The 13,109-nt window shown below is 42.1% G+C and overlaps 4 protein-coding genes across 4 annotated transcripts; 1 reads left to right on the forward strand and 3 right to left on the reverse strand.

Moving 5' to 3' along the window:
* Positions 1-870: 870 nt before the first annotated feature.
* Positions 871-2,832, reverse strand: EAF01_006949 (uncharacterized protein; the record flags this gene model as incomplete). The annotated part of the gene is made up of 5 exons (XM_038915203.1): positions 871-1,359; positions 1,415-1,619; positions 1,671-1,733; positions 1,787-2,392; positions 2,442-2,832. 5 exons carry the CDS (start codon positions 2,830-2,832, stop codon positions 1,008-1,010), a joined length of 1,617 nt encoding a protein of 538 aa, XP_038768841.1. The 3' UTR covers positions 871-1,007.
* Positions 2,833-3,624: 792 nt separating this feature from the next.
* EAF01_006950 (uncharacterized protein) lies at positions 3,625-5,299 on the reverse strand (the record flags this gene model as incomplete). Its single annotated transcript, XM_038915204.1, has 4 exons — positions 3,625-3,893; positions 3,963-4,608; positions 4,657-5,136; positions 5,183-5,299. The coding sequence occupies 4 exons, from the start codon at positions 5,297-5,299 to the stop codon at positions 3,625-3,627; spliced, it is 1,512 nt and encodes a 503-aa protein (XP_038768842.1).
* A 3,136-nt stretch (positions 5,300-8,435) lies between these two features.
* Positions 8,436-9,825, forward strand: EAF01_006951 (uncharacterized protein; the record flags this gene model as incomplete). The annotated part of the gene is made up of 2 exons (XM_038915205.1): positions 8,436-9,028; positions 9,081-9,825. 2 exons carry the CDS (start codon positions 8,436-8,438, stop codon positions 9,823-9,825), a joined length of 1,338 nt encoding a protein of 445 aa, XP_038768843.1.
* Positions 9,826-10,360: 535 nt separating this feature from the next.
* EAF01_006952 (uncharacterized protein) lies at positions 10,361-11,157 on the reverse strand (the record flags this gene model as incomplete). Its single annotated transcript, XM_038915206.1, has 2 exons — positions 10,361-10,640; positions 10,787-11,157. 2 exons carry the CDS (start codon positions 11,155-11,157, stop codon positions 10,361-10,363), a joined length of 651 nt encoding a protein of 216 aa, XP_038768844.1.
* Positions 11,158-13,109: the final 1,952 nt, after the last annotated feature.

Raw genomic sequence — 13,109 nt, forward strand, 5'->3', positions numbered from 1 at the left:
GATACGTATCGAAACTTCCTATGAAATCCTTATATCAATTGGAACAATCAGTGAAAATTTCACCTCGGTAGGACAACTTAATGTCAAAGGCTCATAATTTCAGTCCAAAGAATAGGAAGAAAAGAATCGAAGCTATCACCATACGCCGTATGCGGTATACCAATCGAATGGCCTCGATTCAGCAACATCTCTCTCAAACACTTTATCCCCCACCCCCAGCACGCACGACCAACTTCAAATCTGAGATTCAAGTCACAGAAATCACACCAGTAATCTAACTTTAAGTATCTCAATTGGATTTAGGAGATGAGAGGGTCTACTATTACGAGCGTTAGCTCAACGTTACTGGTATATTGAGAGATTAATAGAGACGGAGAGTGGAGAAACACCAACAAAACACTGCAGCATTCTGTGATAAAAACCAAGAACAACAGGAAAAACACCCAATAAAGATTCAATTTATTCTCCGCGATTTCCACGACCAAGTCTAAAAATTTCAAATCATTCAAGTTTTCCCTTCCCCTACTACAAAGAATTTTACTAACCTTTCCAAGTACCATATTCTTTATTCAGATGTAACTTACATCTCAGCATACAAGTTCTGTAGAGCACTAAACCAAGAGCGTCTTTAGATTGTCTCAATATCAGCCATATGATTCCGTGCTAGGAATTACAACAATCCCTCTAAAATCATTGGACGATATCTCCCAACGAGGACCATGCTCTAGATGATGCGAGGCGAACTTTCGCCTATTATTCCCATGCCCAACTAGAAATGCGACACAGCATATAAGGTCAGAATAATCATCACAAGCCCAAGTTTGGTTGTCCGCTCTCCATACCAATCATCAAAATGTCATGCAAAACAACGTAAAATCATTCAAAGTTTCAAACTCATTATATACAACATCAAAATTCAAATCAACCCTTTGAATTCTCTCCACCACAACCCATTCCCATTCCCATACCCAATCCCATACCCAATCCCATACCCATACCCCAAATCATTACCCCTTATTATTTCCCGTCGCCACACCCCAGAAATATGCACACCACGAACCCAGCACCAACAGCACCAAAGCCCCAATACAAAATTTTGAAATCTTCCGATTTCTCGGTCCATTCTCATTATGGAATTTCTCCTTTCGCTCATTGATCAATTCACCATTAGCGATTCTCTGCTTGCGCGTCCATTGCAACATGCGGAAATCGATGCAATAGTATGCGAGTCCAATCATGATGAGTGCCATGAATGCTGATGCGGCGGAGAGAGCAACATAGAGAATCGTGACTTTGTCGTAGGAATTGTTATCTGCGTCTTGAATTACGCCAGCGACGATACCGACGATAATACTCATGCTGGCTTTTTTGTTAGTGAAGGGTAGGTGGGTGGTTGGAGAGAGGGGGAACTCACGCGTTGTTCATGGTGACTTTGAGAGCGTATGCGGATCCAAAAACTCCTTGATGCCACATTGATGTTCGGATACTATCGATGATCAAAGTTGGACCGAAACAGTATGCAAAAGCGTAAATGCCAAATGCAGCATCTGTACCCTTGATTGAAGGAGCCCAGTTTACAATGGACATTGATATTAAACAAGCAAAACCGGTGACGGCAACTGAAATATGTTAGCAAAAGATTTACCAAAGAAGAAACTATGTTAATTTACAGAGAGTAACTCTATTTCCCCATACATCAACGAATATTCCAATTAGAGGAACGAAGAAGAATCCTAACATAATCAGTATCGTGTTACCAAGTTTTTCAGTGTTGCAGGATACTTACCACCATATTGAATAGCCGACGTATACCACCCGGCTTGTACAGATGATACACCCAATCTTTGCTCAGCCATTTCTGTAGCATTACTAGTAAAGAGACCAGCAGTCGCAGTTTCAAACAATGAAAATGCCAAAATGACCCAGAATGTCCAAGGTAGTTCGAGAACTTTGCGTAATTCAAATCTCTTGTTGCCTTCTGTAAGTTCCTCACCAGTAGCTGGATCAGATGTTGAAGGAAACTTCTTATTGGCGAAGCGAGTAAAGATGTAAAAGCCAAGACTCATCAAATTACAGAAAATGTTCATGGCTACTGAAACCCAATAAACATTTGCGAAGTTTCCTGTGTTTTTTGAGATGATGTTTGCGGATGATTTACCAACAAATGCACCAATTTTGCCGATTCCCAACTCAAGCGCAAGAGTCGAAGCGAATCCATGATTAGGAGCGAACCATGAAGAGAAAACTTTGTATTGTGCAACTTGAGTAGCAATATCTCCAAAAGCTTGAACAATTGTACCACCAATCATGAATTGATAGTTTCTAGTCTGAGCAGCTCCAGCAATGAGAATAGATCCAATTGTGAAGATGATGTTGCCATAAAAGATTGCGCCTAGAGATAGTGAGTAAATGAAGATAAACGAAAGATATGATATTCTTACCTGCTCCTCCTATTCTATCCGTAACAAGACCACTAACCATCATTAAAGCTGTTACCATAAAGTCTTGACTAGCACTCAATAAAGCATATTGCTTATTATCAATCTTCATCTCCTTCTTGATTGTTGATTTCATTGCACCTGTGATTCCAGAACTCCAGTGAGAACCAAAACCAATCATTGACACTAGGATGACTGAAGCAAGCTTCCATTGCCAAGGTATATCATTCCCACTAGATTGTCCATCATTATTGGCGATATCCGATCTGAGTTCCTCATTATCGCTTGAAGATACCGCTGATACAAAGGCTTCATTTTTCTCCTTGGTATCATGTTCCATTGCTGGCGTACCCGATGTCGAATGGACAGTCTCAACTATCTGATTAGTTGACATAGCCGAAGTTAATCCTCGAACTTCGAGGTAAGGCTGAAAAGATAGGGAACGAGTAGTTCGTGAAGTGGGTCAATATAAAGTCGAGAAACTTCCTCTTGTAGGAGTTTATCTGATCTTCTTTATAGAGTTTCAATGCATTTGTTCTTGATTTTCTATGACCAACGTGAATACGACTTCGGCCCACTAAATGTTGATGATCTAATACAAGTTATCGTTGAGAAAATTGCAAAGTTGGGAAAAGTTCCCGCAATGTCTGCTTGGCACATCAGAATTTTTATCAGATGGTTCGGAATCATTCAAACAACAAGGATCTATATCTGATAAGAAGTCTTAGCCCGAGAATGGAGCATTATTGGAACATATTTCCCCGATATCGTAGTTTCCCCACTTGGAGCGGTGTTTAATGAAACCACCGAGAGAGGAATAATCTCGGTGCGGAGCACGTTGTTGTTAGAATATGAAATCGTTCGAGTACGTAGCTGAGCGACGGCTCGCAGATTGAATCTTTTGAATGCTTAGCCAAGTCTCTGGAACATTTTGTGAAATTTTCAACATTGTATAGAGCCCCTCTTCCCATCAGCTGTTACCCTGTCTTGAGCCTGCAACTCTACTGAAATCCACCTGTGACCTTGCAATCAACAAGAAATCAGAGAAAGTAATAGCAAGAACTAACACGTGAAAAATACATGAGAACCATAGAACGTGTCACTCAAAAAGTAACGGGAGCAACCACATTTAATGTCATTTAACGAGAGTTGGTATGAACTGCCACCCGCAGGCCTTGGAAGTATTTCAATAAACTTTGAAGTATCCCGGTTGCAGCCGTACGAATACACCATCTGGGTCATATTTCTTTGAGATCTCGACCAATCTCTCATGATTCTCTTTCCCGTAGCTCAGAAATACATCCTGCTGAAGCGCAGCATAGTTTTGGTACAAGAATCTATGCCAAAGATTTCGCTCTTTTGCCAGAGTAGTGGATCGTGCAACGCAATTCTCTGCAAACGCTATGATGCGTGTGTCATCTATGATATCGGTCCATTGAATTGCAATATTGATTACTAGAGGTTGTCATACGACGGTGAGATTAGATATGGTGTCGAACGGAAACTTCCGAATTAGTTACTTACGGATCAGAGGTCCATCTTTTGTGGTTATACCAAGAGAATTCCCGCCATTTTTGCTAAAGTGTGAGATCATTGGTTCGGAGATTGGTTGGAAGACCAGTGCAGGCAATAGATTTGTAGCATTCCTGATGTTTTGAAGTTCTTGATCGAATATCTTAGAAATTTCCATTATTAAATCGGCATCATTCAATATGGTCAATGTCCAATATGATTCCCTAAGTCCGGAAGGTTGAGATTCTTCTGTTGCATTAATCAACGACGTAAGGGTCGCAATTCTCAAGTCAGCAGATATAGCGGGTATCTCGGTGAAATTCTTGAAAATAGGAGGATTGATGACTGGTTTCCCATAGTCCAACGTAAAACTGACAAGTGGTGATTCTATCGAAGGTACATAGACATATACCAGAAAAATTGCAGCAAATAGATCAGAAGCATGATTAATATTGAGGTTGACCAATGCCTCAATTGCATTGGGGAGTTCTGTTGCGTTTGAAGTTGTCGTTCCACCCCACATATTACCTTGCTCGAATGAAGCCAGATCAAATCTTGTAACAATGCCAAAATTATTTCCACCTCCTCTCAAAGCCCAATACAAATCTGGGTACGATGCTCGATTAACATTGCGAATAGAGCCATTGGCAAGAACGACCTAATGAACCATAAGTTTATAGGCGTGGAAATATGAGAGGCATCATACTTGGTAGTTGTTGACATTATCGCAAGCAAAACCATACCGTCCAGAATGAAAAGATATTCCACCCCCAAGTGTAAGACCCCCAACCCCAATTCCAACTACTCTACCACCTATAACACCAATTTCTGCTGCGTCCATCACCGGATAAAGATTGGACCATAGTGTACCTGCTCCAACGGAAACTTCTGTTCTATCGCTCGAAATATTGATTTCGTCAAGATTGCTTAAATCTATCACGACAGCATTCTCAATATTTGATGCGCCTGAGAAACATGCGTGCCCACCACTCTTAACGGCAAATTGACAACCTTGAGATTTAAGTACTTGCATGGTAGTAGAGACATCTTCCGCAGACATCGGCGTCACTCGACATTCAGGTTGTAATTCAGCTTGTTGCAGCGACCAATATAATTGCTCGGATTCATATATAGTACTACCAGGGAACGATACCCGGCCTGTGAGGATTCTAGAAAGAAAATGGCACTGGAGAGTTAAGTATGGTCAATTATGCTCTCTGTGATAGGCTTACAGTGGTGTAGCATTTTGAATTTGAATGTGATTGCCCAAAGTACTCGCCTCTTAGGTCGAAGCCAAAACAACAAGATATCCATAATACAAAGGACAAAAGGGATAACGATGAGAACATGTTGACAAGTTTTTGAAAGCTTAAGATGTCGATAATCTAGAAGGAAGAGAAGATATAGAAAGTCTAAAGTGACTTGATGCTAACACTAGTACATTATTGGAAGGTGGTGCAGCATGGTGAACAGTAAGAAAAGAGTGTACTGACCTATGACAGAATGGTAGATACCCTTTGGCATGAGGCAACCGATTGATTTCAGGTTGCATCCATATTAGTGGTTTGTTTCGTTGATCAATCCTGCGAGAAGCGTGTCATTTGTTAGCATACGATTAACCATTGCTCACACTTACACTTTTTCATTTTATCCTTCCCTTCATCCTAGGGAGTTCGATAGTGGATAAAGAGTGTACCAAGCATTTAGTCAGTGTTCATTGGTGAGGAAGTCTTGATGTTCTTTGGCAGCAAGATGTCATCATGCCGCTCTATTTCATTTTACCCCACACTTTCCCTTTAGTGCCTACCCGTCAACCCTTGACGTTCACGTTGTATACACTGCAGCCGATCCGAAATTGTCTCCCGAAAATTCCGAATACCGAAGCCGTTTATAAATGGCTGTTTACAGTCAACTTTTTCTTTGAACCTCGACGATGCTTCATAACTGTCGAGTTGCATTTGAAAACTGGAATCATCTCAATGCTGTATCTGCATATTTGCATTCGGACATTGAAAGTATACTGGGTATGATTGTGAAGTCCGAATTGCGATCCTTGTGTTCGGTTTTCGGCTTTTAACCCCTAGTAGTGAGATATTGAGCGCCTCTTGGATTTCGATAAGCTTGTTTGTGTGACATGTTTTTGGTATAAAATTTCGGATCGTATACTTGTGGAAAGACTGTCTCACTCCTGGAATATATCCATATGAATCAATGTTATCGACTTCACCACCGATGTAAGAACTCATCTCACCATCTCTATTTCTAACTGGACCATAGTAATGATCTAATAGCCACAGTCATCACCACCTCATCCATCATGTTCGTGACCAGTCTTCGAGTTCTATGTGCATATGAGTCCCTCACAATAAGGTTAATGCACACCTAGGAAAAAACTCATCTTTCCCTCACAGATAAGAGGATTTCTTTCAAATTCATGTGTAAGTTTTGCCTGACCATGACTGGATGAACATCCTTACCGGCCATCGTCCTTTTGGCTGGATTGGTCGACCGTCGTGGTGATGGTTTGGTTGAAGTGATTTTAAAAACGGCAACATGGGGAAATACATTTCCCTTTTTATCATACGGGACGCGAGGACGAAATTGTCTTCCGAAGGGACCCTTACCTGATAGCCAAGCAATTTCTATAGCCATATCAATCCACTTGGAAGTAGGTAAAAGAAAAGATATATGGTTTTTGAGACTTAAAATGAAGATTTTGTTTGCATGCAGCCACCGATACCCATTAATTATCCAGAAATAGATATAAAAGTAGTGAGAGAGACTCCAACTGTCCAAACGAAAAACTCAAATTTACAACAGGCAGCAAAGGTCGATATGCCATCATGGGTCCCACTCTTTGAACTTTGTTCTTGTAAGCTTTATCAAACTCCCAGCCACCAGATCCAACAGTCGGATTTGTATATGCTGTTGGTGCTCGTAACCACAAAAATAGTTAGAAAATTATACAAGCTTCCTCTGCCAAATCCACTTAGATGAGGTTTAAACAAGTCGAAGAGTGGAGAGCCTCGGTCACGGATATAGACTAGTGAGTTGTAATCATAGATATATATATCCACACCGAGGACCTCGGCGTAGACATGCAACAAAACGTTTCCAATACTTTCAATCCAGTAATAGTGAAGGCCACGTCGAAAGACAAGGAAGTGAGAAATGCAACAGAAAATAAAAGCCAGTAGAGAGCTTTGTCGTGATGAACATGCCAACAAATATGATGTGCTGCGTGCTAAGCCCTGAGTAAGAAGAAGGGCTTTGATTGCTTTCAAAATCATCTGCGCCGCCAACACGAACTGCTATAATGGAAAGGTTAGACCGTGGGAGTTAAGACTCGGGTCGTATTGATGAAGTTGATGGAAATTGTTGGATCCAGTCTTTGATATGCTGAAAAGTAGGAGAAATCGATCTCTATACAGCCGCCAGCTTCATAATGACTGTAAGGACCCACGTTCATTATTCTGGAATCGTTGTGCTTCGTATGCGCCGACACATTTTAGATGTTGTCTACTTTTTTGCGAAAAAGACCACATTGCGATCCAAGAGTTGATGGGTTGATGATCTACGTTACTAATTCTGGAAGCATTGAACAAGCTCGATAAGTTCACAAATTGATGTGATTGACGGCGGTTCATGACTGTGATGACGAAGAGAATGAATGTACTAGGACAGGCCCAGTCTTTACTCAGGAAAGTTGTCTGACAGCTCGAGACAGCTAGACCCGGAACACACTAATCAAAATTGCTTTGCTTCAGCCAACAGTTTCCCCGCAAGTAAAAAGAATAAAGATCCAATTATATCTTCTATTTCGGTAATCGCTGCACAATGCACGTCGCAAGTAAGTAAGTCTTGAGGATAGATGAGGATGAGGATGAGAATGGGAATGAGTGAGGATTAGGGATGAGATACGCGAGATACACGAGATACCAGTCGTAGCCGCAGTCATCTTCATCAAAGTCATACTCATACCCATTCCCATTTCCACTCCCACTCTCATTCTACCATGCAGTTGCTCGGTTCCATGAAGGAATGTTGTTGACAAGGGATCTGAGCGGCAATACCCAAGAAAAACCATATTCTTGGCTTGTCGCACACATCACATAAACCTCACCTCCTATTTTTCTTCTGTTCTGGAAGAAAGAGAAGTCAAGACAAGACAAGACATGAGTCAGATTGATTTCTTCTTGTTCTTCCACAACTCAATTGCTTCTGCGATTGTCTCAATTCCTCTTTACGATACGAATACCTGATTAACTTTAGGAAAACTCAATTGAAACTTATTCAGAAACAAACAATAGGAGAACGACGTTTGCAAATTCACTATCTGCCGCATGCAGTACAAATATTATGATAAAGATCATGTAGGATCGGGATTTGGTACGACATGATTGAATAATTTCGGAGCGGGCACATCAACAAAATACACCAACCATGAGTACAAACGTTACTGAAGTTTTCAGAAACTATGTAACAATGGACGACATTACAATTGATCCTCAAACCGCGCAAATCTCGAGTTCAAGGAGAGTTTCGATGGAGGAATACTATAAACAAAATAATGAATCTTCCGATCAGATACAAGAACCAGAGGTTGAGGAGGAACCAGAGGAGGAATTGGGACTGGAGCCAGAGATTGATGACGAGGTTAAATCCATAAATTCGCAGTCAATAATAGATCCTCTACTTGATTCTCCTCCTTCTTACGATGCTTCCGTTCGATCTCAAAATATGCGAAATCGTTTAAATATACAACCTCGAGAAGATGAAGGACGAGAAATTCTCCCAGGATATTCTGCTGGTATCAGTTTGGAGAATGTGTTTATGAGGAAAATGGAAATGCAGGGTGCGATCCACAGGGCTTCGGATAGGAATTGGTATCGAGTGTATGCAACATTACAAGGAACACTTTTGACTTTTCACAAGGTCAAAGGTTCGGGGGTATTTGGTTTGGAGCTTGGGGATCGAAAGAGTACACCGGACTTACCTGTTGGTACAAAACGTGGAAGTTTATTGGGTAGCTACAATTTACAGCATGCAGAAGTTGGCATAGCTGCAGATTACGTGAAGTAGGTTTATATATACACCAGGTGTTAAAAGGGTAATACTAATGACTACTAGGAAGCACTATGTTATTCGAGTCAGAGCAGAAGCAGACCAGTTTCTTCTATCTTGTGTGAAAATTGAAACATTTGTCACCTGGCTTCAATCACTCTTCACAGCTATCAATCTCTCTCTTCCCCTCGATGAACGACAAATCCCACGAGATCAATCGATTCCACGATCACGAAGACGAAGAAGAAGAGAAGCCAGAGAGGTACAGGTCAACGATGAACTTATTCGAGCTCAAGAAGAACTGATCCGAACACATTATCCCAATTTCGCAAGTTCCAACACCCCCGAAGGTAGAGCCCTCACCACCCCCTCTCGATCCTCCACAGCTCGACCCTCCACCCAATCATCTGCCCCTCACACATCACGCGCCCCCGACGAATGCATCAACGAATCCGAAGCCGCGCTGGAAGCTCTTCGAGAAATGGGTCTTATAAGCAGTCGATCTCGTCGTCATCGCATCCTTCGACGCACACCAAATCCTACCCCTTCCCACTCTTTCTGTCCCGAAACGGGAAAATGGCGTCCGGAACATGTGTGGTCTCCGAGATACGATATGATATACGCCAAAAAATGTATGGCGATTCTCACAAGTCGCTCGCCTCGAAAATCAAATTACTTGATCATGAAAGGAAAACAGTGGATTGTGGATTGGAGTACTGGCTCGTTAACCAGGTGTGAACCTCCGGAATATGGAGAGGAGTATTGTGGGAGCTGGAAAATAAGTCATAATGGTACGCCTGTTAAGGCTTGAGTTATAAAATTAGGATGGAGTTTTTAATTCTTTTCATTTGTTAGGTTGGGTGTAATTGCGGGGTTTATGCTGGATGGGTAAAATTGGCGTCTTAAATATACAGATCTTTTTGGGGTTGGATGAACCGTTTAGAGATATTAGAGATACCAGGACGGGAATATGGGATATGAATTGAGGTGTTTCTGGAGCCTAGACATTTTCTTGACTCGTTTGTATTGTTATATAGTGCGCAATCCATCATTGAACGCATGCATGGTCTTTCAGTATGGTATAAATAAACACTTTATACTTTATCGTTTCGATGTCCTAGACGTGGTGAAGATAAATAATTTGAGCAACTCCTGTGTACACCAGATCCCCTTTTGAATATCGCCAAGCGCCATGAGATGAAATCCAATAAACGCCCATGAATCTGCACCTCCCATTCCCTTCCTTATTGATACACAACTCCCTCCTTCCCTCAAAGAACTCCCATTATCATCCCCCCTGATCCCCCATCCCCAATCCCAACCTACAACCACCAAACCAAATGAACCTACGCATCCCTCAACACATTTTCCGCCTCCAAAGCCTCCTTCCCCAATCCATCCACCTCCCGATCCATCACCTCATTCGCGCGATCCAAATCTTCAACCACGATTTCAACCCCTCGTACTAATTTCTCAATCTCCTCTCTCTGTTTCTGGATTTCGTCGGCGAGACTCGCGTTTTGCGATTGGGTGGTTTGGAGCTTGGCGTTGAGTTGGGATTGTTGGGTTGTGTAGAGGGGGGTGAGATGAGCGGCCAGGATGGAGGGCGCGGGGAGGGTGTGTGGCCTGGAGGGGGAGAGGTTAGTTTTGGGTTTTCGTTTGGGCGGGTGGGAAGAGATAGTGAGAGTGATGGTAGAGAGAAATATACAAAAGAATAAGAAAATAAAGAAAGACAGAAAGGAAGGAAGATAGAACAAGAAAGAAACACTCACGCAACCCCCACCTCCCTCCCCTCCATCTCCGCATCCACCCCCCTCGCCTTCCTCCTCCTCGCACTCTCAATCACCCCCTCCAGCCCATTCAATCGTTCCACCACTCTGCGTTCCTGCAATATCATCTCAAATTCATCGAGTGCGAATTGCCGTAATCGGGAAACCATCTGGCCGTGCACGGCTTTGAGCGCTTCAGGCGCATTGCGCGATATGGAGGGGAAACAGGAGGAGAATGCTGGATAGGAAATTGTGTGGAGAGCGGAGGCGAGTGATTTTTCATATACGGTGTAGAGGGCGTTGGCGCGCGGGCCGGGGGTGAGGGGGATGGGGGCGGATGGGGGAGGAGAGGGAGAGGGCGAGGTGCTGGGCATGGTTGGGGTCTGAGGTTGTGGTGGGGAGATTCTTGGTTGATGGTGGTTGCGGGGATGTTTGAGTTGGGAGGTATGGATGGGGGTAGATTATATAGTTGTGATTGTGATTGTGATTGTGTCGCGACGGTGAGGATTGTACTCGAGTATGGATAGGATAGATGAATGAACGATTATTTACTTTACTTTTTTTTTTGCGATTTGGTTGTCGCGACGAATTGATAGCGGAATGACGCGTTTTCGCTAGTTTTAGCGTGTGTTTTTAGCGTTGGTTCCCCTAGACATCTGCTGAATTCTAGGCGGATTTCTGTTTGATGAACTTCTCAGTAGGAATTTTCACTGTTTCTGCATGATTTGAAGAATGTTGAGCCAATATTTCCAGATTGGATTCATTCTGTGGCATCTTTTTGTGTTAAGAATCATTTATTTAAGGTGTAATTTACCATTGAAGTTGATTGGGTAGCGCGAGTAACACACCTGATCGTTCATCAAATCCGTGTGATCTTGATGATGCAAATGGGAAGAGCACAACACACTCATAATCAACCACCCATGTCTAATGAAATACTGTGCTTCAAAGGTCTGGACGACAGAAATCAAAATGACTAAGTGGCGTTTGGATACTAAAACCTTTTTCTTGTCAATTTTGGGACGGTGACAATCCATTGTAAGGTTATCTATGTAGCATTCGTACAGCAGCCAAAATAAGTTTCATGTTTATCTAGCAGCAGTTTGCGGGACTACAAGTCATTCGTGGGTTTGGCCATTTCTTATCAGTTCCCAATAAAGCTCACGCATTAGTGTCAACCTTGAGCAGATATTAGCATACGATTTCCCTCACAAGTATAAGAAAGTGCCAAGAGTGCCAATTATGATTTACAGGCAGTTCAAGTCATGACGGGGTGGATTTGGGTATTATTTCTTTCTGGGTAAAGATTGCATTATGGACTGAATTGCGAGTTTTACCCCACCATTAGGATCGAAATTGTACTTAACTTATGACAATGAACCTATTATTGCGAGAGACATCGCCAATGCCTCACATTCGCATTCTCCGGAACGATTCATGATGTGGAACCGTGTCGAGCCTCCCAGTTCTAAAGTAGTAGGCATGACTTTGCAATGCACGGTGGTTTTCAAAAATGATACGTACTATGTGGTTGCAGACGAACGGGCGTTGGAGACAGGAATGATATTGTTTACTGAATTCGAGAATAATGGTGCTCTTAGAAATCGTATGCGCGTTAATATTCTTATTCTTTGATACTTATTACTTGATCAGTACATTGAGGTTGGTAAAAAGTCTTGAAGAGTTGACATCAAATTATGACTGCGAGGACGAAGATGAGGGAGTGGTTGGGATAGAGTGAGAAAGTTTATTGTTGTTTTTTCACTCACTGCTTTGCTGGGTTTGTGGAAGAATACAAATGTACGAACCTATCTTAGATATCTTTGAGCAAACAGTTGTTTTAACACTTCCGGTTTGATGGAAACTTGATAAGTCGATATGGAAACGAACGATTGAATGTTTTGCGTTTGGATGTCTTGATGCAGAGGCTGCTGAAAACAAACTTGTGGTCGAATATGATTACACGAAATTCGTGCAGATATGATTATGGAGAAATTGGGGGAAGCTTTCCTCAATAGAACAATAAGAAACACGAAATGAAAGTGAATCAAGCACGGATTACTGCCTTGCCTGTTGCGATAGCAGCACAACTTTCGGAACATACACCATTCTAACTATCTTCTTGGACGGAACTTGTGAGGAGTCAACAGTATATACTTGTACGGGCTCAAATTTCGGCTCATGTTGTAGTATTTATGGAGATTGGTAACTTGATTTTGAATACCAGTAGGATATTTCAGCTAGAATGCGTTTTGGAATGCAGGCATTGATATTGATATTCATCTAGTGGCTCTACGATTGATTATCGCAGTACATTTTGCGATAC

Source organism: Botrytis porri (assembly GCF_014898465.1).
Source record: "Botrytis porri strain MUCL 3234 chromosome Unknown BPOR_009, whole genome shotgun sequence".
Taxonomy (NCBI): Eukaryota; Fungi; Ascomycota; class Leotiomycetes; order Helotiales; family Sclerotiniaceae; genus Botrytis; species Botrytis porri.